Here is a 26602-nt window from a genome sequence, read left to right on the forward strand (position 1 = left end):
TGTTTTGTGTTTACTCAGTTACTCTTTGTCTAATATTACATTTTGTATAAAGATCTGAAGCCATTTGGTGTGACAATATGCAATAATAGAGGAAAGCAGCAAATACTTTTTCACGGCACTGTATAAAGGAAGTAAAAGGACCATAAAATTTTTATATATAATAGTTTGGTGTTTGTGTTACTATCCACCTACTAGCTAGCTAATAAGTAAATTAAGTTCAAGTTGTTTTCCATTTTCTTGGTGAATTAAGATTTGATAGCTTCTATCACTCAATATATACTATATATTTTTCCTGAGTTGAAATGTCTTAGGCGGGTGGCCTAAGTGTTTTTTCAAGCCACCTATATCGTCTATAAAAAAAACCTGTAAAACAATTAGAAATGGTCCGTGCATTTATTGGTAATATTTGGCCATGACAGCTTGCAACCTTAGACACACTAAATTAATTACAGTAGAATCCGTTTAATTGCATAAAAGAATGATACAGTAGGCAGAGAGTGCTGATAACCGCGCGTGCCAAGCAGTCATCCGCTAAAGACATGATTTTCAACAGGAATCACCAACAGTACTTTCATAACTGTTTGTGGTTTTGTGTCTTTATAGAGCAAGTGGCGGTTTCTTCGTGAGGCATCTGTCGACTTTCACCTTATATTTATACATCGTTATGCATAATCTTTATGTGTAATTGGACATAATTCCATAAAAAATACCCAAAATATTTGGTAATGGTTTATGCAAATATGCAATCTCTTTACAATGAAATGAATGGGAAATGGTTTGGGATTTGGCAATTCTATGCAAACACCCAAATTATGCGATAGTCCATTCATTATGCAATTAGATGGATTCTACTTTATTAATTACTATACTGTTTTTGCCTGTATGAGCAGATTTAAGTGAGAAATGAAATTCTGAAAAATATTTTATATTATTACAATGTACAACAGCAGTGACAAAAAGGATAGTGCAAGCATTCTTCGACTGGTATATAAAAATTATTTAAATACATTACGGTGGAATTTGAGTGGATTCATTAAGTTAAAAGGTCAATATTGTATCACATATTTTCAGTGACAAAAATTAAATGCATTTTAAGGCAATTCAAAATACTATTCCTGTAGAATGAGCCCAATGAGCTAATTTTTCAGTATAGACTTTATTTTCCCCCCAATTTTGGCACATACAATGTGTAACCCTTCAATAAATATTGCAGTTGTTCCAATTTCTATTTTTTGCCACCTGCTTTGGTTTTAATTGCCTACATCTTAATGTACTGTGGTGGTCTCATCAAGACTTTACGGAATATGTCCACTCCTAATGCCAATTCTAGCAAATGTTCCTGTAGATACAATGGTGTAGATCCACTAAGGAAAATAATAAGTGCAGTTTGTGTTACTTATACTGCAACACCTGCAAATTCTGTGCGTGCCAGGTTAATGAGTTTTGATGCAAATCCACACCTTGAGTGCTGTTCACGAGTATGTCAGATTAGCCTACATGAGATATTTGTTTCTGGTGAGAGACACCAAGTTTCATTTTCTTTGTTGCGTTCGTTTACATTTGAGGCTGGTACTGGTTCACACTTTGCATATTAGTGCTTTCTTCCTCTTGTACTGGAACTTGAGACCTGCCACGGTCTACAAAATGTCAATGCTTATTGTGAATGGTAATTTGTGATCATCTTTGTGAATTGGACATGTCCTGTATTGCACTCAATTTGCATGAAAAGTAGAAATTTTAGACTGACATATATTTCAATTTCACAATTTAAATATGCATGCCCCAGACGGCACACTTTGTCTCTATGTGCCTGGATGTGCCTTTTTCACTCAATGTGGATTCTTTGTGAATTGCACAAAGCCTATTCATTTCATGATACTTGCAAAATAAAGCATCATAATCCTTATGTGGATTCCCCAAAATATTATTTTAGTGGCTTACTGGATCACCAACATATTATTGTCACTTTAAGGCTGCATACATTCTTTACCTAATATCTTAGACTAGACTGGATTTTTTCTATCATGCTTTACTATTATTGGAGAATAATCACCACAAGCTTTATATCTGCTGACATGTTCTTGTTCCCCTGCCCCCCCCCCCTTTTCCAATGTTTGCAAGTATTCATAAGTACATTTTCTTGGTAACAAAGATGATTTTTCATACTATGGCAATGTGGTAGCATCACAATGTCTATTGCATATAATGCACACTGAACTAGATGTGCAATATACAATAGAAGATAGCTCTCAGTATTTTCTGAGCTGATTCTTTTTCAGTTGATTTGGGTTGTAATATTCTTGGTTGTGAACTTTTCCGCTACTTTCTTGAAAATGTTTTTTATATTAATGGCTTATTGTTCTGCCTATGCTATGAACCTGTTGTGCTTGCATTTGATATGCATTCATCAGCTACTCAAATTTATTCCAAGTCTCGTGAATTTTACTTTACTAACTCACTCCTGGAGGAGGTCAATCGGATTCAGAATCAGAGACCATTTCTCCAAAATATTAATGCCTTCCAAGTTCAAGCAATGTCCTAGTCTCCTTTGATGAAGCGATACTGGGTGTAGTGTTCATCTCCACTAACCTTGAATAAAATACAATGTATTTTGAAAGTTGCTCTGCAGCAGAATACCAAGCTTCCCTGTTTTTTTATGGCACAGAAGGCAGTCATTTTGGTAGAGAACCACCTTCCTTTGCAAATGCATCTCACAAATGTTTTATGTACCCTGTTTTTGAACACAGTTTTGGGTGTTCGTCATTAAGAATGGTTATACTGACTGTAGGCTTCATTAAATCATAATTTAAGTCATGCTTCCTCTCATGGGCCTTTCTGCCCCTGTGCTTTTCACCCTTGCCTGTGCCCACCTCAGACTGTTGTTTTTTGTGTTTTTGTAAGAGCTGGTCTATTGTAATCTTCATCCTGTGGTCTAAAGATAATTATTCTTGAAGTGCTATTTGCAACTGTGAAGTAGCTTACTGATTCTGAATAAATTAAAACCATTAGCATGCAGTGTGCCAGTAGCGCATTGTTTTACTCTGTCATTGGTCTTTAGGTTATTGGTGAGTCACTTACTCGGCACTTCAATTTAACAGTGGAATTTTTTGAATGGAACTGATGATCACATCATATTAGTCTTTCACTGTATAATTAGTTCAGTGTTTTTACTGATTGCTAAATGATTGCTGATCTTGAAGCAACTGTATGCTTTGTTTGTATTTTCCAGATATAGTGTAAAAGCCTCAACATTTGTATAATATTACAGAACCGTGTCCACAGCATTTCTGTGTGCATATATTTATTCCCATCAGGGCTGTTTCCTTGTGCTTAGACCCTGTATTTAATGCTTGCAGCTCTATTTATTATTAATGTTGTTGTTATAGCTTTTGAATCCTCAAACGCTGTATTAGAAATTACATTTTAACATATTTCACAATCCACATTGAGTAAGTTGCTATTGTACTCTAATTATCCCTGGTCGCCATTAAAAAAATATGTTATGCTTTTTTCATTTTTCTCCTAATTTGGAATGCCAGATTTAATTTTCAGCTGCACCCATTGCTGCAATTTCCGCATGTGCTCTCCTCCAAAGCACATGATGTCTGGCTGGTTCTTTTCACATCACAGTCTACAAGTCAGGCTTGCACAGACATGACATGAAGGAAAACACTTCATCTGTAGTTGAACAGGTTGACGGCTTCCATCGAATATTCATATGATGATCTGTCAGACAGCTGATGCCTTTGTATGTTAATGCATGTAGAGCCTGTAGAGCCTGTAGATGAATTGCTTCAGCAAGCTTCCCAGAATGAGAGATTTATGATAGTTCTGATATTTATTAACTGTGATGTGTCATAGGAAATGATTAGATTAATGATCATAATGTGTATGATCTACAATATTAATTCCATTCTGTGAATGAAAACTCTATGAATTTGTAAAAAAATTGCTAATTACAAGCTGAGAGGCTCTAACTTGCTTACTAACAGACTGTGGAAATGGTTTAATTGAAGTCTCTATTCAGAGGAGTTTACCTACTTTTCAATACCTGCTTTATGGTAACATTCTAAATTGTTAATCTAACTCAAGCCGCCTTTACACTGCTGTACTATTAAAAAATGCCGGATCAGAGCCGGGAAATATGAAACCAGTTAACACCGACGTTCTTTTATTGTATTGGCGTTCTTATTTATGCTCTGTGTAAAGACGGCTTAGTTCTTCCCTCCCTGAATACGCTTTTTTAACATGATGGCAGCCACCTGCAAGGGGAGGCTAGGATAAGAACAGATTTATTCTGACTACATGTTGTGATGTATGTGTTCTTACAGTATACTGTGATGGAGGTGGATGAGAAAGAGATCAAGTTAATGAGAGTCATTCTAACAATGCACTATGACGTACGTGTTCTAACAGTGTGCTGTCATGTATGTGTGGAGCAGGTGTCGGCCTGTGAGAGATGCCGCTGTGAGCCAAATGGGGAGGTGCTGTGCACAGTGGCTGCCTGTGCCCAAACGGAATGTGTGGACCCGGAGTACGAACCTGAGCAGTGCTGTCCCATCTGTAAGAGTGGTGAGTGCGACACATCCCCAGACCTCTCTAATGGCCTCACTGCTGCAGGAGTCCAGCGGCTACTGCCACAAACCTGCTCTTCCAAATCGTAACATATTTATGACCACAGTCAAAAGAACATGCTGTTCATGGAAGCTAACTCTTATATTATCAATGGAAATTGGCACAACACAGCCACAGTGCCGATACTTACATGAAACTGAGATATTAAAATCCAGTTTGGTACACTGAATGCACCTGATGTATCCATGGACATTGTCCATTGACCAAGTCAGAACTGAAAATACAATGTAAAGAAAAATGGATTAGCCCCACTGCCTGGATGCATGGTAAAAATACCAAATAGCAATTAAAGAAAAGGTTTTTTTTGGTAAGTCAATGATCAAGAACAAAAAAGCCAAAGCACTATAGTGAGATTATTAATTGCCTTTATTACAAGCAAGTTCTGATGGACAGTTAAAAAATTGTTACTGTGTTTTGGCTAAGAGAAACCTTGGAATATATCACAGGCCCATTTTGGATGCTATTGTATGTCCAAGATATTAGAAAGGTGATAAAAAAAAGGTTAAAGGGCCACACTGTGAGACTCAAATACTAAGCTACTGGTAAGATGCAGCTAAAGTAGCCTTTAAAAAGTAAGCCACAGCCCTGTCAGCCTTTTAACCCTTTTGTGCACATGCCAAATCTGCCAAATCCTTGTCAATTTAGGGGGTACCTTATTTAAAGCTTTATGACTCCAGTTGTGAGCATCAGAGAGACTTGAAAAATTGAAAGCAGAACATTTGTACCATTTACAACACTAACTTTGATTCCTTTATATTCATAATTTTTAGTTTGCAATGAAATACTGAGATCACATATATAAAACAAGTTAAATTTTACATGTCCTGGATCAAAAACTCCTTGACCACAATGTGTAAAATCTAAGAGTGGATGTACAGAACTACTAAAGCTCTATTAAGAAAAAAGTAAGCAGTGTAACCAGCGTATCCAAATCTATTCAAAATGTCTAAATTATGCATTGCTGAAAATCACTACATAATCATGTATTTCACTACAAATCCACTGTTTCAACTCAAGAAACTCACTTTTGCATGATTTTCAAGTGTGAATTACAAGCTGTCCTGTACAGTCGTATAAAACATCTAGGGGTTCAGAAACATCCAAAATCTCTCCAAAAATGAATATAATGCTTTTTGTCCATTTATAAAGCATATACATGTGCCCCTTATGCCGGTTTAAGATGAAATATTGATATCAGATAAAAACATAATGCAAAAACATTATCACACAATGTGGTACAGCACCTAAATGTGTAATCATTAACTCTCGTATGTTTTTCTGTACTCTACAGTATGTAATGTTTTCTTGTATGGGGATGGGACGACATTTAAACAATATTCAACCACGTTTTGGCAATGTTCTAGCTCACGTCACATCTGGTTCTTGAAATAAAAACCCTACTAAGCTATCAACAAACGCTTACGTTACAGTGTGAAATGTCCTCATTATAAAATATTTAGACACTCAATTAAAAAAAAAACATTTATGACCAAAATATTTTGAGCAGTAACACTTACATATGGATGTAATCTTATCTGTGTTCAGTAGATAGAGAAAGAGAATCAATGCTGTCATTCTCCTTTTCTGACTTAGCCATGCTCAGAAGTTCTCAAGAATAATCATATTTGTCCAAGAAATGACAAAACTCATCGATAAAGTTTTGCCGGGTGCAGTTTCTTACTGCTACCACAGAGTGAATGTGTGAGACAGCGATAATGAGACAAAACTTTTGGTTATGCTGAGCTATAAAACGCTATTCCAAAAGTAAACTTAGACATATTATACATTGTTAGAAAGATTATTTTGTCACCTATTGGAGAGATTAATAATTGTCAGTTGTACAAAGGGCGACAACACTAAACAGCATGTGTGGTATTACACACACATTATTACGTACTATTTTGGAAGGTACCCAGGTGTCACGAATGAGCGTATATTTCACAAACGGATTGTCCAAAACAAGTCTCAAAAGGGACATCTCTATGCATAAAACAAATGATAGGGTTGTATATTTATTCCATATTTAGTCCCAGATATTGACAGTAGAATGACTTATAATTTTAGAAAAATTCCTCTTGTTTATTTCATTGTTCAGTGAGCAGCATTTTTCACAGCTGTACTGGCATGCCTTTATTGTATGCTTTATGTTGTTGTTATAATGGAATATGAATTTTTAGTAGTGAAAGAATATTTTTATGAATGCCCAGATAGACACTAATTTGCAGTGGGTTGTGGGTAGGGGGTGCAGTTTCAGATGAGACTGCAGGGAGGGGGTGCTCGGTAAATGGACAACAGGCGCGACAACGGTGGCGCTTAGAAACTTTTGCATAGGTGTCCTGAATCATCTACTAATATAGTTATAACATAGAGTTCGTGTTTTCAACACATAGTTTGGTTGCAGGAGAACTAAACGTCTGAGTTGATCAATCAAGGCACGCCAGTGTACAGACCACTAGGGGGCTTGCGCAAAGGGGTTAAGTCATGTTTACCCTTACCCTGGGCTATATTTTGAGAACCAATGAATTAAAAAGTCACAGAGTAGGTCTGCTGCTGTTTTTCAACAGGCTTCTGTTTCCCTGTGTCTTATAAAAGGTAAAAGGGACGGTAAATAACTTTGAATGTGTAGATAGCTAGGTGTGTGATAGTTATCCATTAACAGATATAGCAGTGTGTGTATCAGTGTCTGAACTGCATTTAAATGCTGACTAAGGCCATAATAGGAGGCCACATTTACTGTGGTTCAGTTATGCAGTGGCCCAATTTTTTCCCCTCCTTCCCTCTCTTTCTCTCCCTCACACACAAGCAGGCACACATTGACTGTCATATGCATGTTCACACACACCCACTCTCAAACAAACATTTCCCTGAGTGGTTCAGTGATGCAAAGCCATATGTGCCATTACCAGTCATTTGTCTCCAGAAGCTTGACCTTTGCTGACTGCTTGTATAAATAGGTGATGGATATTGAACTTCCACTCTGTTGTTTACAGTATGTCATTTTCATCTGCTTGTAGACTGGAAATGGGGACGGCTGTCCTCATATCCCCTATACTACAAGTCCCTTTATCTGGGTTATTTCAGAACCAGCATACAAGCCGCAAACCAGATTGGCTAGACACATTTTACACTTTCCCCTGCGTTGTATTTGTTGCCACAATAACATTTTCTCCACAGAGGTACATTTTAAATGTGCGTCATCTTATAACCAGCATGACTTTTATAATACTGTATACATAGATATAAAAGAGGACAGCTTTTGCTGTAGCTTTTAAAAAATTACTTTAGTGTTATTGAAAATTTTGTAATTACTGAAAGTACATTACTCCCTACCCAGACCCCCACAATTTAATCCTTCCATTGGTGTTTTACCAAAAACGACATTTAAGCTGGACCTCCCACACAATATCAATAATCCTCAAATTATTTAAAAAATGGAAGTAATCTAATCTGTCAAAAATGTTTTTGCATGACAAATACTTGTCTATATTACGTTGTCTTCTGCGTGCCCAGGAGATTACTTTGAGCATGCAGTCAAGCTCTGGGCCACAGCGCTAGTGAGTTACACAGGGACTTTGGGGGCATGGAGGTTAATTAGTGTTAATGGGAGGTCAATGTAGATTACTCAGGGAAGCTATCAAGACTATGTATAATAGATGTAGTCACCAATTTAAAGTCACCAATAAAAACATCACAAATGTGTGCCATTTCATGCAGAGGTAGTTTGATGTAGCGTTTGTGGCCGGGAACTAGAATCCCAGGACTTGCAAAAAAATGTATTTCCCATTAACAGGATGAAATTAAGGGAAACATAGTTAAAATTTTAAATATTTCATGCACATGCAACTTGTAAATGTCGCCGATGGAAACACAAGTGGAGTGCATAGACACTTACTAGGTGTGCAGTCGTAACCTCTGCCTGTCCAGAGTTAGTTGTGATGAAAAGTTATCTTGGAACCTAACTAACTATGCCTGCCCAAACTGCTATCTCTTAGATACAAGCTAGGTATGAATTTAGCATGGGTCTCATTGTACACTCCTCTGTTACATTTGGGTGTTTCAAGTTGGGTTATTTATCTTGCTCAGGTTTTTTGGCTCATTCGTTTTATCTTATTCATTTGAGTCCCAACTCATTTATTTAACTCACTCACTCATTTGACTTCCATCAATTTACATCCATTAGCTCAAACAAACAGGACTGACAACAGAGATATTGAGACAGTTTGTATTGACTTTTGTGAAAATGAATCAAATCATTCAATGAACTGGAGGAAGGGAGAGAAAAGAGTCACTGTGTAATTTGCAAATAGATGTATCTTTCATGAAGAAAAGGACTTGTTCAGAAAGAGCAATTTGTTTCCAAATGACTCATCACTACACAGAGGTGCTTGCAGTAGATGTAAGGATTTAATTAACTGCATTCAGAAAAGGTCTGCACTGTGTTATTATTTCAGATGTTTTGGCATATTGCCTGGAATAGTGAAAGGGTCTTACATACTGATGTACTGTATTACTTACCTAAACCTAAAGTGTCAACACTGTTGAACTGGAAATGCTAGATTGTTAGAGAGGAAACTAGAGATTAAATGGAAGTCTACCTATCAGAATCTCTAGTAGGCTATTAATGAATACTTAACTAATGGCCATAACTGTAAAAAATATGCATTTAATTTAATTGGTGCCAAATGCAGGGCTGAGCATATCCAGTTCCCACCCCAGTTTAGAATGACCAATTGTCTGCAACTGCAGCTGTATACATGCATGAATGGAGTGTAGACATACACAACATAAACATGCGGTGTCACCAGCTGCTTTTTACGCACTACACACTACAGCTCACGTAGGGCCAGAGTTACTAAGCCTTTTGCAAATATTTTCAGATATGACGCATTCTGCCCCAGAGTCATGCGTTCTATGCATGAAAGAGGTGCGTTGAGCTGGAAGCGCAGTGTGTGTGATCTACGCAAGTCATTGCAAGGATATATGCAGGGGTTAAATTCGGATTTGGGAGTTGGGTGGACCCTGAGATCCGGTGGGAGGTTGGTGAGAAAAAGGTACAAACCAATGAATGTCTCAGCTCAAAATAGTTGTATCTTTAATGTATTGTGCACATAATTTAACCCCTGGATATATTCATATGAGTTTTAAAAGAGAATTCTGCGTAAATGGGTGGAGATATTGTAAGTATGGCTGATTATGTATTCCATCAAAGGTTTGCACAATTAACAACGTAAATATTGGCTAAAGTCACAGAGCAGGCACGGAAAAGATAAAATTCACAGAATATTGGAAAAAGAGGCAGAAATCACACCGTGTTTAAAAACATGAATTTATTAAATTAAACAAAGGATCTCATGCACAGCCGTGGGAAATGATTGAAATGGCATGGACAGTAACTTGCTTGAAGTTTCAAAAAAATCAGTGGGCAGTTCCTGCTAGTAGCTAAATAATATGAATGAATGCCTTGATAGGCTGGTGCATTAACTTGTGTTTGTCTATCACAGAAAGAGCATGCCTTTTGCCTTTAACAGAACATTGTTAGAAACAGAGCATACAGAGCATTTTCAAATTACATTACTAAAATAATAAAACACAGAGTTTGTTGTTATTTCTTTAACATTAGATTTGGTATATGTTGTGAGGTTTGAATCTTTGGGCACCTGTTTTCACTGACTATAGCTACAGGAGTGCTTGAAAAAATCACAGAGAGCACTAAAATTCATGGCACTGCCAAAAAAGAGACCAAAATAATATAATCCATGATACTTGCAAATTCTGTGACAAAACACCCAGCTATAGAAATAATAACTTTTCTGGGGAAAATAAAAGATGACTTCCCACATGTTCCCACTCCATCCCAGCAATAGTCATGCTCCTTGCAACATTACACTATCTTGCATCTGGATTAATTCAGTTGGCAATTGACGCTACAGCTGGAATATATGCATTTTGTTCTGTGCTGTCCGTACTCCTGGATAGCCTACACTCTTATGTGGCAAACAAAGATACATCAGTTCTTCCACATCCAATGAAGATACACTGTACAGTGTTCTGTGTTAAATAAACTCCTCAAGAGTTTACAGTGCCATGAAAAAGTATTTTCCCCTTCCTGATTTCCACTATTATTGCATTGCATTTGTCACACTGAATGGTTTCAGGTCTTTAGACAAAATGTAATATTAAACAAAGGGAAATTGAGTAAACACAAAACTAATTTGTCAGTGGTTATTTCATTTACTTAATGAAAAAAGTTACCCAACACCTATGTCACTCATGTGAAAAAGTAATTACTGTGTATTCAGCGCACTACACAGGAGATTTTGTGTTGTTGTTGAACTGCTCCTATTAAGCTCTGCTGCATACATAAAATGCAAATAGAAGGCAGTACCCTTCACTGATTGTGTAATTAGCTGTAGCCTCAGTAAATAAGATGTTAATTTCAGGCAGACTGCAAACCCACCAACATACCCTTGTCAGCACACAATTTGCACTGTAAGTTTTATGTATGTAAATCTGGCCCATACAGTGGACTTAGAAGAAGACCTTTCATATGCACTTTTGACTGCAATTTACAGGAACCCAATTGACCAACAGGGGTCACTATATAGAAATGCAGTGGGTACCCAATCCAACTGACTGCTCCCATTCCATAGGTGATGTAATCACAGAGCTACCGGCCATATTCGGCACTGGCAAGGGCCAGATTCGATCCACGGGCGTGAGACTCATCCATGCACCACAGTGTGGTGTATGTATTTTTTATTCTAATGGATTGCAATGTTATTTTAGCCCTTTGGGATAAAAAACATTTTTTGTTGATAAAAATCCCAAAATAATGTCCCAAAGACATTATACAACTTGTACCCCTTTTACACAGCTAATACCGCGTCTGAGCCACCTCTGATGTGGTAACAGGTTCCCTTTCCCACAGAATTTGTAATGCGGCATTCGACCCGTCTTTACCTTTCAGGCACAGTAGAACTCAACTCTCCTGAATGAATTGTCTATGTTCCGTTACCATAGTAACACACTTGATGTAGGCCAAAACTTTAACGTTACTTGTTGTTTATTTTCGTTGCAATCTTCTTGTAAGTTAGCGAAAAACAAACGAACAAACATGTTACATTTTGAAGTGCAAGTGGTCGCATTTTTTACGTTATTCGTTTTTGCGTTCTCAATGGGTCCAGGTATTTCCTCTGTATGCCATTTTTTCGGTTGAGAGATAGGTGCGTGTGAACACAGATCTGTAACGTAATTCGAATGCCGCCCAGAAAGCAGTCATCGATGCTGCTTTCTGTTCCCACAGGAGAAATGCGGTAGTCGAGGCGCCTCGAAAACACGGGGGAGGCGTTTTCGATGCGGAATTTTAAAAGCCGTCGCAACATGTTCACACAGACATAAGTGCGGTATCAAAGCTGTCTCGAAAACTCCTTTTTTCTTCTGTGTGAAAGGGGCATAACTTATTTGCAGGTGGTTTTATTGGCAAGTGGTTTGAATCTGTTCTCACAAGAAAGTAGTATATTATAGGCTTTATAGGCTTTTCACAGAAGCAGTGCATTTGATTTTTATGAATATTGATGTGATCACAGGGAAGTATTTTGCTTTTGTTCTTTACTGATGTGATAGGGATTCCTTGTCCTTGTTCCATTTTTACAAAACAATGAAAACAATTAAAGTTTGCCAATTGGCCAATGTATATCTTTGAAAACTTGCATTTAAAAAAAATTACTATATATTTTCATTTCAAAACATAATTTGCTATACTTCATGTATTAATTTTAATGACTATAAGTTTTACTATACTTCATACAACCTTCAGTAATGCAAAATAATAACTCAAAGACCCCCCTCCCCAAAGTATTTGCCCGACTCCCAATTATGTATCACCGAAACATGAAAAACTGCATGCCATTGTTGTTAATACAACACATTTATTAACCACACATTTTACTACTTAGTGCAGCAAATGTAATTACATCCATTTACAACAGCCATGCTACTTCACAACATGCATGTCAGTGCAGCCATTCTTCTGGGTCTCACCAAAAAAAATTCTAGTGCCCTCTGATCCATAGTGTCCTCCACTGAAGTTTCATTGATCCTGACCTGCAGAGTTATTTTGTCCCAAAAGCCTGTGTTGGACTATTTAAAAAATACACAAATTAATATAGACATCCAATACAAATTATTTATTATGATTGACCAACATAAATACATGAATCGCTTTTCCTTGCTAATTGCTAAAATTATATTATTATTATTATTATTATTATTATTATTATTATTATTATTATTAGTTCAGAGCACTGAACATAGAACAAGGTCATTAACTGTTAAGACAGCTGGATTCAGAAATTTCTTAATCAAATTCTCACTTGTATGACATGACAGTTTTCTCACTGTTCATAAAAGGAGCACGTAATCCTGATTAGGTAGCTCTCATTTTATTTTATGTGGAGTATTTTCGTTTTTATCTTCATGCTTTGTTTATAAACAACTGAAGAGGTAGAGCTGGCGGATTGTTTTTCTAGAATTTGCTTTGTCAACTCAAGGAGCACTTATTACTATGCATAGAGTAAGAGTTCATTTGATCCCATCAGTATACCTTGAGTTCCTCCCAGGCAGTTGTGTTTATCATCAGAGGTGATATGTTGATATTTTTTAAATCTATAATCTGCCACATTTAATAAACTTATTGTCAGATAATACATTTTAAACCACCTGTGTCTTCTCCGCACCTTTTGTGTACCCTTTCAAAAGACAAGTAGGGTGTCATCTCAGATGACAATACTTTTGTAAGTGCCAGAGTAGACTGGGGGAGGAGTTTCTTGTCATTACGATTGTATCTATTTTAGGTAAATGAGAAAAAATAATACTACTGGGATAAATGGATCCCCAAAGGCCTGTAATTCCATATTTGGAATGGAGGGACTGCAACTGTGCTACATCTGCTTTGTTCAAGAATAAGGTAATATTGATTTAAGTCTGGGTGGTAGGAAAGTCTCATACCTCTTACTTTAAACTCCACAATCGCTTGAGCATTGAAGGGGAACCTTTTTCCCCCGTCAATGAATCTTTCCTTTCTCCTCTTAATTTTGTTGGTGGCTAGGAATGTATCACATTTGGCCTCCAGAGCCCTTATGTGCAGGACAGTATCATGCTTTGATCTCAGGGATACATAAGTGTTGACAGTGTTGCACATGGCAAAGGATGGCAGGGCTCTCCTATTTCTCTCCATTTCTCCTACAAGCCACTGAAATGTTTCAGTTGCACTTTTTTGAGGACACAAATTTATAATATCAATTCAACTAGCAGACAAATATACAATGAAATCTTAGAAACATAACTTTAGATACCACACCCTGCAACATTCTCACACAGGAATTCAGTAATGAGTCACCCCCAGTCCCAAGTGCCCCATTATTATTTTACATCATACATGCAAAAACAGTCATCATTACGGATGAGTCGGTAGCCTCGTCCGCCATCTTCGATGTGCTGTAAACAAAACACTGCAATTTCTGCAACGTACTTTTTGCATCATTTCCTGCCTCCTGCACGCTCTACCCAGGCGCCACCCCTCGCCTAAACCAAATGGAGTATTTCCAGTAGGTGAGAACGTGTCTGACATGGACAATCTCCTGTTGTGTGCTACATGTGTGAAAGGGCAACTCCGGACAATGTCTGGACCTGATTCTCCGGGCGTTGTCCGGAGTTCATATGAGGAAACGGCTAAAGACTGCAAAACAAGATACAGGCCTTGCTCACCCTGGTTTGGAATGACTGGATAAGCAGTTGGTGCATGTCCTTTATAAACCAAATTAGCTAGTGTGTCCTATGGTTCTCTTTTGTGGTTCACAAACCAAAAATGGATTTTAGTAGCAGTAATACAGGATAAACCAAGGTTTCAAATGTGATGATAGATTTACCTGGGCCATGAGTTTTTTATGAACATGTAACCTGGAAATGTTACATGTAACCTAGAAATGTTTATTTCAGTGCCAATCCTCAGGACATCACTGTATAGTCACTCTAATTGCAGGAATCAGCAGGAAGCAGTAGCAGATACTTGTTATACAATTCAGGACCAATTGAAAGCTTTTAGTCCCAATGGGACAAGTCTCTAAACCAGTAGTGCAGCTGATGTGGATGCAAGTTTCTGTTTTAGCATAGCAGTAAACCATCTGATTTAACTAATCACATTTTTGATTAAAGACCACAATTAGTTAATTTATTGAGTCAAGTGTTGTACTGCAGGCCTAGAACAAAGGCTGCATCCCAGTAGTCTTTCCTAATCTGCAAGTTTCTTGTTCTCTTGTCGAGAATCCCTAACCTCCTCTATTTCTCTTAGTCCACTGCACAAAACCTTAGGATAAGCCAGATAGTACTGGATGAGATAAATGGGAAATATGATTTTTAGTTCAAATTCTCCATGGCCTTTTCTTAAAAAATGTCATTTATTCCTTTTCACCCATAATTCAGTTCAAAAGTAATAACCATACTTCACTTATTTTTCTGTGGGGGTAACTTGTTACACTACTCTTTGATTACCTTCTGTTACTCTCATTCTCTCTCACTCTCTCTCTCTCTCAAAAAAGGAAGAAACGGTATTACTTTATTCACACAGTGATCAGTCTTACCCTCTGAATAGGCCTATCACTTCCCAGCAAGCATGCATCCCTACTTAGTTTGAACATTGAATATTATCTAGATATTGTGAAATCAGGCCTACATTGCATCAACAAAGGCCCAGTGTCTTTTGTGCTTGTGTGATACATAATTTTTACATATGCTGTATCAAAGAAAGCTGCACAAATTGATCTATTCAATAGCTCCAGCCTTGTCAGAAATTTTGAGACATCCATGGCAGACATCCATGCGCCTTCATGCCTCTGTGCAAATGATGAAATAGGCTGCTGCACAGCTTATTGAAAATGAGCATTTTTTTCTTTAACAGTTTATAAACCCCAGTAATTTATAGGACATCCCATCGATTTTAAAAACAGCTATATCAGGAGTGCCCAATACATTGGTCACGATCGATGGTAGATTGCATGTCATTTAAAAAATTCATTGGTTAAAACTCTCATCCTGTTTATATCCCTGTTCCCTACAGCGTATTCCTCACTGACTGATTGACCTGAAATCTGGCCAATGAGAACTTTTTACATTTAGCATGTTCATTCATGATATAGAAACAATTGTGCATGCAAATGTTTGTGGTATGGTCACATAAATATCAAATATTCCTTGATATTAACACAATTTACCAGGGCATTTTATATGTTCCATTTTAGGCAAGGAATTTCACTTTCAATATCCAACATATAATGGTGTAAATCTAAAGCTGAGTATGCTGGTTTTTGTCAAAGATAATCTCTTGAACAATTAAGGGTGCTGTAAATATGTTTATGTTTTACGACAATTTTGTGGTTAAACTAACTTTAACACAATGCAGGGTTGGCCATTTGCTGTCTGTAAACTCCATTCATTTTACACAGATGGTTTCAGGCTTCCACGCTGTCTTCACAAAAACGGGACCCAACTATTTCACCTGTCAGTTTGTAATTGAATCAATTAAAAAATGAACCTCTCTCAGTTTGGAATTATTTGCCATATAGTACAGCATAGTAATTGAAAGCATAAGTTGGTCTGACCTATTGAAATTCCTGGGATGTGAATATAGGACATTTATTTTTATGGCATGCATCACTATTTCTGGAATAAGGTGGCTTAAGGGGGTAAATTGTCCTTCAATAGATGTAACAAGTCTAATTAAGAACAGCTAGTGTCTTACTAAAAACAATGACTAATTTAACTCATTACAGTACAGAGTTTGTTACTACGGTTGAAACAAAAACCAGCATACACAGTTGGTCACCAGGACCAGGGTGGAGAAACGCTGCTATGGAGCACTACTACACTCAAAGAAAGTTGGATAGTGGTTGCATGCAATATTACTATTTAGACTCAGAAAATAAATGGTTGGACTTACATATTGAAGAATTGTTAGATTTACTTTCTGGACAGTGATTGCCCATAATTAAGTAGCCTTATGGTGACATCTTCAACTTAATCAGTTTGTCACATAATATTGTGTGCAACCACTGCCCAACGATTAATTTTTTGAGTAGAGATACGACATAGTGAAAAGTTACACTCAGTTTGCTATTTATCCATGCTAGTTTAGTTAAAAAGCTATGGACTGGTAATGTCTGGTCTGTGTAATTGATGGGATAAATGAAACAGTAGTTTGTAAGTAATTAATTCATACTAGAACAAAGTGCCCTTTTGTCATTGCAACCGTTGTCCTTGAGCTTCCCCTGAGCCCTGGGACTTTTGCCCCTGTACCCCAGGCCTCTCCATGGCGCTTGTGTTGGCCAACAGAGGGGGTTGCTCAGTATAGCAGCTTCATATCACTCTTCTTCTTCTACTAACTACTTGCTCGCACTAGTTTTAGAGAAAACTGCTGCAGAAAACTCGATAGTGTTGCTTGTCTGTCTTGTATGTATAGATAATTAAATACACTGTATTGAAGCACTGTACTTTGACTATTTTCTTTATTGTGTGTTTGACCATTTTCTTTATTGTGTGTTCCATAGTTTACCATAGCTTCACCCACCATGGTACTGTAAACTATGATTTTCTGACACGGTTTACAAAGTTACTTACTTAGTACCCAGTTTTAGCAGTCGGCCTGCACCATAGTTTATTACAGTACAACAGTTACCATGGTCAAAATACATGAAACCGGAATTGTCCCCTTTTTAATTTCATAGATAATAACATTGGATATTTTAATGATATATTGACCTCCGAACTGGAAATGTCCCGTTTTAATTTCAGAAATCTGGTCACCTTAGTTAGCTCGGTTCTTTGTTAGCATGCGAACGGTAGACGGTGAATCAGCACCGTGTAGACCGCGCTGACCGCAAGAAGCATGAAAGCTAGCTAGGTAGTTTATTAGCATGCTAACGCCAAATGGTGAATCAGCAATAGACTTCAGAATTCTTACCTGACTTCTCTGGAGATTCGCTAGCTCGTGCCAATCTCTTGCTTTTGGCATCATGACTTTGTGACAGTGATTTGCGCTTCTTTTTAGCCATGATGCAAACGTTCTTCGAAAAAACTCTCTCTGTCTTGAATGGATCCTCTCCAGCGTTTTCAGTTCTGAACCGTCTGTGGTGTAATGTTCCACTTACGGGTCGGAGACGAAAGTCGAATTTACAAATCAATTTACAATTTTTATAAACCACAAAAACAGCGCCGAAACAAACAACTCGGTAGCAAAGCACCACTCTCCATGCAGGCTCACAGTTTAAGAGACCAGAAAACACACAGGTCAGTGAATAAGTACCAAAACAGTGAATAAGTACCAAGCGGGGCCAGCCCTCCTACAGTGGTGTGACTGTTACCATTGGTACGGTAGTTCCAGATTGCAAAATAAAAAGTAAAACTGGCAAGTATTTCTTTAACATTAAAAATGAAATTATGAAAAACAGTGTATGCAAACAACGGCCCCCTGAAACTTTTTTGGGGCAAGTTTGGAGGGATTGGAGAAATGTGAATTGGAGGAATAGTGGGACACACAAACACACAAGCCGCTCTCCAATTATAGTAGTAGGGTGTCAATGATTCCTTGGTCTGACGTTGGTTCTAACAGCGCAACCCCCAACCCCAGATTAGCTAGATAATATTAAGGACACAATCTTCTTAATCAATTATTGATGTTTATTCAACTACAATGGGCAGTGTTAAAAAAGAAAATTGGCTTTCTAGGCCTACCCCATTACTTGCTGCAAATACTGGATCTCTGTTTTTTCTCAAGTAATTTCAACTAACAATGTTGTGGCAACAAAAGGAGCAGCCTGAAACAGCAGCCAGGATAAATTGCTAAGGTACCACAAATAGCCATGGTAGGACTGCGGTCATCCTCTGCAGCTGTAGAAGTTTTTCCATGAGCTTGACCTTGCTTCGTTTGACAATTTCATTTTGCAAATGGTAACTAGAAAATTATTTATGTTTTTAACATAACATTATGCCTTTCATATGAGAAATACTGTTCTTTTCATATTGAAAGAAAAATGATTATCATAATACTAGTGTGGTGTGTTGTTTGAGCACTGATAATAGAATTAGTTGACATGTTAAATTGCTGGTTAAATGTATTGATAGCTTTTAAAATTTGTCATGCCTGATATTCATTGTTAATCTAAATTTATTATTTTATTGATTTTCAGATTATTCCTTGTGGTATTCTCAAGTTTATATCAGAAATCTACATGGTCTCCCTCGCTTTGTTTGATCTGTGACCAGTGAAACAACTTCAATGGAAAAAAATAAAATGGTTCATACTGTACTTGAAAAATAAATGTGAAATTTTAAAGTGCATATTATACTGTTTCATGAAATGCAGTGTTTTGCACATCAGATCACCTGAAGGGGCATGAAAAATCAGGTCATGTGACCTGAACAAGGACAATGAAGCAGTGACTAAACTGGTCAGTGCTAAGCACTGACACTCAAATTGAGGAATTATTCAAGCCATTGGCTAATATTTACAGAAAAGACAAATGACGGATATAAAAATATGTGCAATTAACTACTGCAATTATGACATTCAGTTTTTTTTCTGAAATTGATGTTTCAATATTTGAACTACATAATTTCTAATATGAAGCATATAGTCTTCTAGGAACTGAGTCAATCACCTGTTGTGCTGTTCTATAACCATTGTACTAACTTGCCCCTTATTTATTTATTTATCCCGGCAAGAAAATGTGACATATCAAACTCAGTTGAACTCATTCAGATAGTTGATACCAGATTCTCTAGATTCAATTGTTTTTGTAAAATGTTCCATTATCATGGAGAATTATAACTTAAATCCCATTTCAGATTTCTCTCATCTTGTACGACTTGGCTCATCCACTCAACTGATATTTTGTGCAGTGGACTAGAAGAAGAGGAGGCTAGGGTATGCCCTGCTGGGGAATGAAGAAATTAAGAGATAAGGAGACAAGAAAAGACTATTAGGGTACAGTCAACAACTTGTACGCACATGGGGCCTGCTTGGATAAGATTGGACACCCCTGTGGCTACTGAATGATTCATTGAGATGATCAAGGTATTGTAGTTTGTTAATTGCTTCAAAAGTGGTTTAATAAAGTATTGCAGAAGATTTGTTTTGGAGAACAAAATTACAGATTTAAAAAGGCAATCAGGAAAAACCCATGGTCCTAAATATAGCATATGCTGTTCTGGATTGAGACAACCTTTAAAAAGGTTAATACCAGCAGTGGCAGCCCTTTTGTATTTGCATAGCCGCACTATGGAAACGACATAGGTCTGACACTTGAGCTTTCAGATCTTTGTTGCAAACAGCAAAATAATCTGGGTTGAGTAGTGGGGTTGGGAGTCAATTTTGTGTTCCTGGATGACACATAGTCAGAGATCAGCTGCTCATGCTTTATGCGAAGAGACACTTTAGGAAAGGCCAGAGGAAGAGATCAAAGCAAAAGGCACTGCTAACATCCACCTCAGGCAGTTGTTCATGAATATCAAAGAACATCTGTGGTGAGCATATCGGCTTGTACGGTGGTCCAAGTATCCCATAACGCTTTTTGGTGTTAGGAGTAAATTCATTCCTCCATTTCGCTCTCACAGATGCACATTACTTCTGATTGTAAAAAAAAAAAAAAAAAAAAAAAACTTTTCTTTGTTTTTGCTAATTTTGATTATGTTAATGGCTTCTGTCTATTTTTCACGTCGATAGCTTATTCTTTCTTCATTTCGTCTTAGCAATAGAACTGTATTTGAGAGAATATCTGTCATTCGTGGTTATTTTTTGGTACTGCATCTAGTAGTCAGGATGGATGTGTTATTGTTTTGGTTGCTGTTTTTATTAGTTGGTTTCTGAAAGACCTTTTTATTTACAATCATGTCCAAAATCATAAGCACCCTTCACAAAGATTCACGAAAAAAATGGTAGAAAACAAATAACACCATTACTCAGATATATTGTAATTTCTGCACATGGAAAATATTGAACTTTATTGATGATTCTGTGGAATCAACCAAAAACACACTTTTCTGATTATAAATTTATTTCCAAAGAAAAATTGACTTTACGATTAATGGCACCCCTGTGATTAGTACTTGGGACAGCCTCCCCGGCAAGAATAACAGTACTAAGCCTTTTCCTTTATTGTTTGATAAGGTTGGCAAACACATTTACATTTGAGGGATCTGGTACCAGTTCTCCTTGCAGATCCTTTCCGGATCCTTGATATGCATGGATTTGCATTCCTGGACTGAATATAGCTCTTGGTTTCAGTCATAGTTTCAATGACAGTGGGCAAAGTCCAGATGTGTGAATGTTTTGGTTGCTCTCAGCTTTCTTCATACAACCCTTCCAAAGAGCCTGTTGGTAGAGAGGTGGTGTTTTATTGCTGACTTTTAGACTTGACGGCCCCAAGATTCAACTAAACCTCAGTTCATGGATTGTGTTCCTTGGGTCCTCCTTTGCCTCCCCCACCATCTTCCTCACCATGTGTGGGGACAACATTAACATGCATCCTCTTCCTGGCAGATTTGCAACTCTTAGAACATTTCTGAGCATTGCCCTAACTCTGGTATGTTTAATTGAGTGATATGTTCAATTATTTATGTATTTTCTGTACTTGATTCTTTAGGTCAACAACCATCTGTCCATTTTTATTAGATAGTTTTTTGGATTTCCCAATGGTAATGTAAGACAAAGGGATTTTACATGCGCATTACCTTATCATACCTTAATAAAACAGGAATAATGGAAGGCCACAATACAGTTCCTTAAAACTGATATGAACTTTAGTTGAATTTCATTGCAGAATTTTGGCTAATAATTTTGAATAAAAAAAGTATTACTGTATTACTCAAGACCAACATTTTTAATGAATTTAATTTGTATTAGAATTAAAGTACATCCTTTTCTCAGTTTGAGCATAAAATATGACTCATTAGCTATACTCATCAGCTCTTTTATTCAGCCTTTCACCCTCATTTTTGGCATCAAGGGTGTCAATAATGCACCTGACTTTCCGCTGGATACCCATAGAGTACAGATGTCAAGGTTTTATCATTGTAACTTTGCTTCACTGTAACTGCTGATTTTCTGAGGTCATATGGTGAAATCTTTGCCTTTACTGCTTTCTCACCTCTGGCTTAGACTGGTCATATCCTTGGCAAGCAATGTGGGTGTATGCACATTTCACTCGAAGGCCTCGCTATTGGGCCAATACTAATGTGAAGAGTGATAAACACTGGGTTGCAACCAAAAGCACTTCAAAAAGGTAGAAGGGAGATGTTGGGTTGCTGGGGGAACACACAGTCTCAACGAAACAGAGATATTGGAGGGCATAAATATTCATGCAGAGACTTTGGAGATTTCAAAGTGCTGTCAGAAAGACTTTCAAAGAGCATCTAATGTTTGACTGTAAAATTGGTCCTTTGGGTATATTTCTTTACAAATTTAATTGTTTGAGTACAAGCACGTTATTAGTGTTCTTGCTATTTGCCTTGTATTTAAATTTTGTCTACTGTAAAGCACTGTCTTCAGCATCCTTTCCATCAGTTTGCTGCATGTTGGCCACTTGAGACACATTGTTTGCAAAAAATGTGCAAAGAGGAAATGTTTGAATCCCCCCATTCCCATTTAAGAGACTCAGTCAACCTTAAGAAATGTCACAAGTCAACCATTCAGAGTGTGTACATCAATGTGGAGTACTGGAGGATAAGCCAGAAAAGCCTGCACTTGGTTCACATGAGAGATCTTGGATTTCGGTCACTCATGAAACCAAGACCTTTCACACTTGACTCACTCTGTGTGAGCCAAAAAGAGTTATCTTTAGCATGCAAAATGCCAGAGCAGTCAAGTTGATTGTGCTTTGCATGCATAGGTTTGAATGCCATATTTTTCCAGAAAAAGTCTAAGGTTCAGGTTAAGTCTAAGTTTGTTTCTAGTTCTAGAATTATAATCAGTAAGCTACTTCACCGTAGCAGATGGCACTTCAAGAATATTCAAACCTGCACATAAACAGCTGGTTGCAGTTCGTACTCTCATTGCTTGCAGGATAATTATGTAACTTTTTTTCCTTGCACCACAGTTGATGATCTGAAAATGTATGTTTAAATCATTAAAATGCAATGTCATGGTCGAACTCAAGTCATATTTAAAATCTTTCTCATAGTCCATCAAGACATTTACTGAGGCAGTCACCATATCCATGTTGATTTTGTGGTTTTTTTAAGTACGTAGTTGTAGCAGAGACTAGTATAGTGCCTTCTGGAAATAGCTGGCACAAAATGAATTCCCTCCAACAAATTGCACGAAGTTTAATTGCACACCTTTTCTTTGGCTTAGAGTGGAGAATCAGAATTGAAGGACCACACGCTGCATTCTGGGACAGGGAGGCATTGGGGGAAATGAAGTGATGCACTGCTGTCTGTCATGATGTTGTTGTAGTGACACAAATGTGTTAATATGCCCAGGACAGGTGAACACATATGCCCTGAGACTCTATACAGCTGAGCTCCCCAGACTTATTACAGAACACAAAAATCCAAAAAACCATTTGACAACCCATTCAAAATTGGTTTAGTCTATCTTTCTATCTCTACCTCTTTGTATTGTGCATTTTGTGATTTTTTTTTTCATCCATACATAATTATTGTGGGATGGTGAAAAAATAATAAATTAAATCTTTTTGTCAACATTTTTTTTTTGTGTTGAAAGGGAGCTAATGTTTCTCAATGAAAAATAAATAGGAAATGTACTGTAGAATAGTTAATTAATTAGAGTAGTAGTAGAATATTTTTGAAATTTTGATTTGCTGTGTTGTCTTTCAGTACCTACAACAGCCACAGAAATATTCTGATCATTGAACGAGTACGTTCCAAGCAATCTGAGTTGGTTATTTTGTGGGTTTGCACAAATGGGGCAGCCGTGATGACTGTATATTTACATTTTAAAACGGTAGGCTGATTGTGTTGGGTATTGATATGGTGTTTCTGTTACATGAATGGGAAGCAAATAATTAGGCTGCTGTAAAAGCAGTTAGTGTCCCACTAACATGTTGGTGTTACTTCATAGAAATCTGTGCGCACCGTCTGTGCATATATGTGCAACCAAAGACAGTAGAAATGCATTTACTAGGCATAGCAACAGACTAACATTAAAATTGACACCACCGGTCCAGAAAAAATTGTAAATCTATGCGCCTGTCCATGGCACATAAAAGGTTAAGAACCACTGAGTTAGGGCATTGATTGCTCATGGAATCTTAATACACAAATGGAACAAGAGAAATGAGAGACAAAAGAATATTTTGCTTTTATTTTAGCATATCATTGAAATTGTTTCCCTGAAAACAAGAGTGTCAATTGCAATAGTTTCATCAGCCTGCAAATAAATATAATTTTCACTGTAACTATGTTAAAGCAATATTAAGAAATCTGACGAACTAGTGCACCACACTGAAATTCAAAAGTGCTCACACTTACCAAGAAAATAAATTATTTATGCCAAAGTTAAAATCACAGTTCTAAACTGAATTTCCTGCAGCACTTTTAGTCATCATTTAAATAAAGCCGATCAATTTTGCACCATGCATAATGCACACATACCTAAGTAGTCCATTAAGGGTCCACAAGTTTTATGTACGTATATTCACAGCATGTTCCCTTCCTCTGTGCTGGCAGCTTCATGAAATGGTCTTAGTTTCAACTAATCTTTCAACAATCTGTGTGAATTCATACAAATGTGTAACCATATTCAATGAGCTGTTAAGCTACTGAAAAGCACTGTTAGCACTGGAAAATCTGTGATAAAAATGCAACAATACACTTGAAAATGATCTCTATGCAAATAATTCATTCTAGTGTGGTGAGGGGTAATAATGAATCAAACACCAGGGTTTAGGAGCACAAAGGAATTACTAGAAGCTATGTATAGGGGATAATATGAGTCAATGTACAAGTGGCACGACACACCCACCGCAGTGGAACTCAGGTCAGAAGTCTGCGGTGGATGTCAGATAAACCAATGCTGAGACAAATGAAACAGCAAGATTGAAGTTGCCCTGCTCACCTACTGGGAATGGACCAATGATGTCACTGCCACCCACTGCTCAGGAGCACCTGCTATCTGCTATTGCCGCAGAGCCGCACTGGACCTTTCTTAACATGGCAGTCTTCACAACAGCAGACTATCTTCCGGCTGTATTAGTTCTGTCCCCTGTAGAACTGCTCCCCCATACAGTGTAGTGTCTTGCTCACCCCATGTACTGTATTGAATGTCTGACAGGTTTTGTGACATGTAGAATGAGATGTCAGCTTTCAACTGTCACCGTGCTGTTGCTTTTGCTGTAGCCTTCCACCCCCTCTTCAATCTCCAGTGTGTCCCAGTCCTCCTGCTACGTCTTGGGGCGGGGGCTGGGGGGGGGGGGGTGTGTCTCCTCTGCAACCACTCCAAAAGCTGTGCCTGGTTGGAGTCTTGTGCACGCAGATTCTGCTGCTGAGGGGCAGTGACAGCACCTCATCCACCCCCTCATTCCCAGCATTACTGACAACCCCAAGTCCACACCATCATTACTGACAGCCCCAAGTCCACACCATCATTACTGACAGCCCCAAGTCCACAACATCATTACTGACAGCCCGACACCCACGCCATTATTACTGACAGCCCCAAGTCCACACCATCATTAATTACTGACAGCCCCAAGTCCACACCATCATTACTGGCAACCCCAAGTCCACACCATCATTACTGACAGCCCCAAGTCCACACCATCATTACTGACAGCCCCAAGTCCACACCATCATTACAGACAGCCCCAAGTCCACACCATCATTAATTACTGACAGTCTCAAGTCCACAACATCATTACTGACAGCCCGACACCCACGCCATTATTACTGACAGCCCCAAATCCACACCATCATTAATTACTGACAGCCCCAAGTCCACACCATCATTACTGACAGCCCCAGGTCCACGCCATCATTACTGACAGCACAACACCCACACCGTCATTACTGACAGCCCCAAGTCCACGCCATCATTACAGACAGCCCCAAGTCCGCACCATAATTACTGACAGCCCCAAGTCCACTCCATCATTACTGACAGCCCCAAGTCCACAACATCATTACTGACAGCCCCAAGTCCACACCATCATTACTGACAGCCTCAAATCCACACCATCATTACTGACAGCCCCAAGTCCACACCATCATTACTGGCAACCCCAAGCCCACACCATCATTACTGACAGCCCCAAGTCCACACCATCATTACTGACAGCCCCAAGTCCACACCATTATTACAGACAGCCCCAAGTCCACACCATCATTACTGACAGCCCCAAGTCCACAACATCATTACTGACAGCCCGACACCCACGCCATTATTACTGACAGCCCCAAGTCCACACCATCATTAATTACTGACAGCCCCAAGTCCACACCATCATTACTGACAGCCCCAGGTCCACACCATCATTACTGACAGCCCAACACCCACACCATCATTACTGACAGCCCCAAGTCCACTCCATCATTACTGACAGCCCCAAGTCCACTCCATCATTACTGACAGCCCCAAGTCCACACCATCATTACTGACAGCCCCAAGTCCACACCATCATTCCTGACAGCCTCAAGTCCACACCATCATTACTGACAGCCCCAAGTCCACACCATCATTACTGACAGCCCCAGGTCCACTTCATAATTACTGACAGCCCCAAGTCCACACCAATATTACTGACAGCCTCAAGTCCACAACATCATTACTGACAGCCCCAAGTCCACACCATCATTACTGACAGCTGCAAGTCCACACCATCATTACTGACAGCCCCAAGTGCACACCATCATTACTGACAGCCCCAAGTCCACACCATCATTACTGACAGCCCCAAGTCCA

The 26602-nt window shown here is 38.2% G+C and overlaps 1 protein-coding gene across 3 annotated transcripts in view; it reads left to right on the plus strand.

The window, feature by feature from the left end:
• Positions 1-26602, plus strand: part of vwc2 (von Willebrand factor C domain containing 2) — a 90128-nt gene that overhangs the window by 31485 nt on the left and 32041 nt on the right. For 2 of the 3 annotated variants that reach the window (XM_035403019.1, XM_035403016.1), the window contains exon 3: positions 4443-4572. In XM_035403019.1, the coding sequence (XP_035258910.1) occupies positions 4443-4572 (130 nt within the window). Of the gene's footprint in view, positions 1-4442; positions 4573-19530; positions 20285-26602 lie in introns of those variants that run through there. The other variant, XM_035403028.1, reaches the window with a different exon arrangement.

The sequence above is a fragment of the Anguilla anguilla genome, chromosome 1, assembly GCF_013347855.1.
Source record: "Anguilla anguilla isolate fAngAng1 chromosome 1, fAngAng1.pri, whole genome shotgun sequence".
Lineage (NCBI taxonomy): Eukaryota > Metazoa > Chordata > Actinopteri > Anguilliformes > Anguillidae > Anguilla > Anguilla anguilla.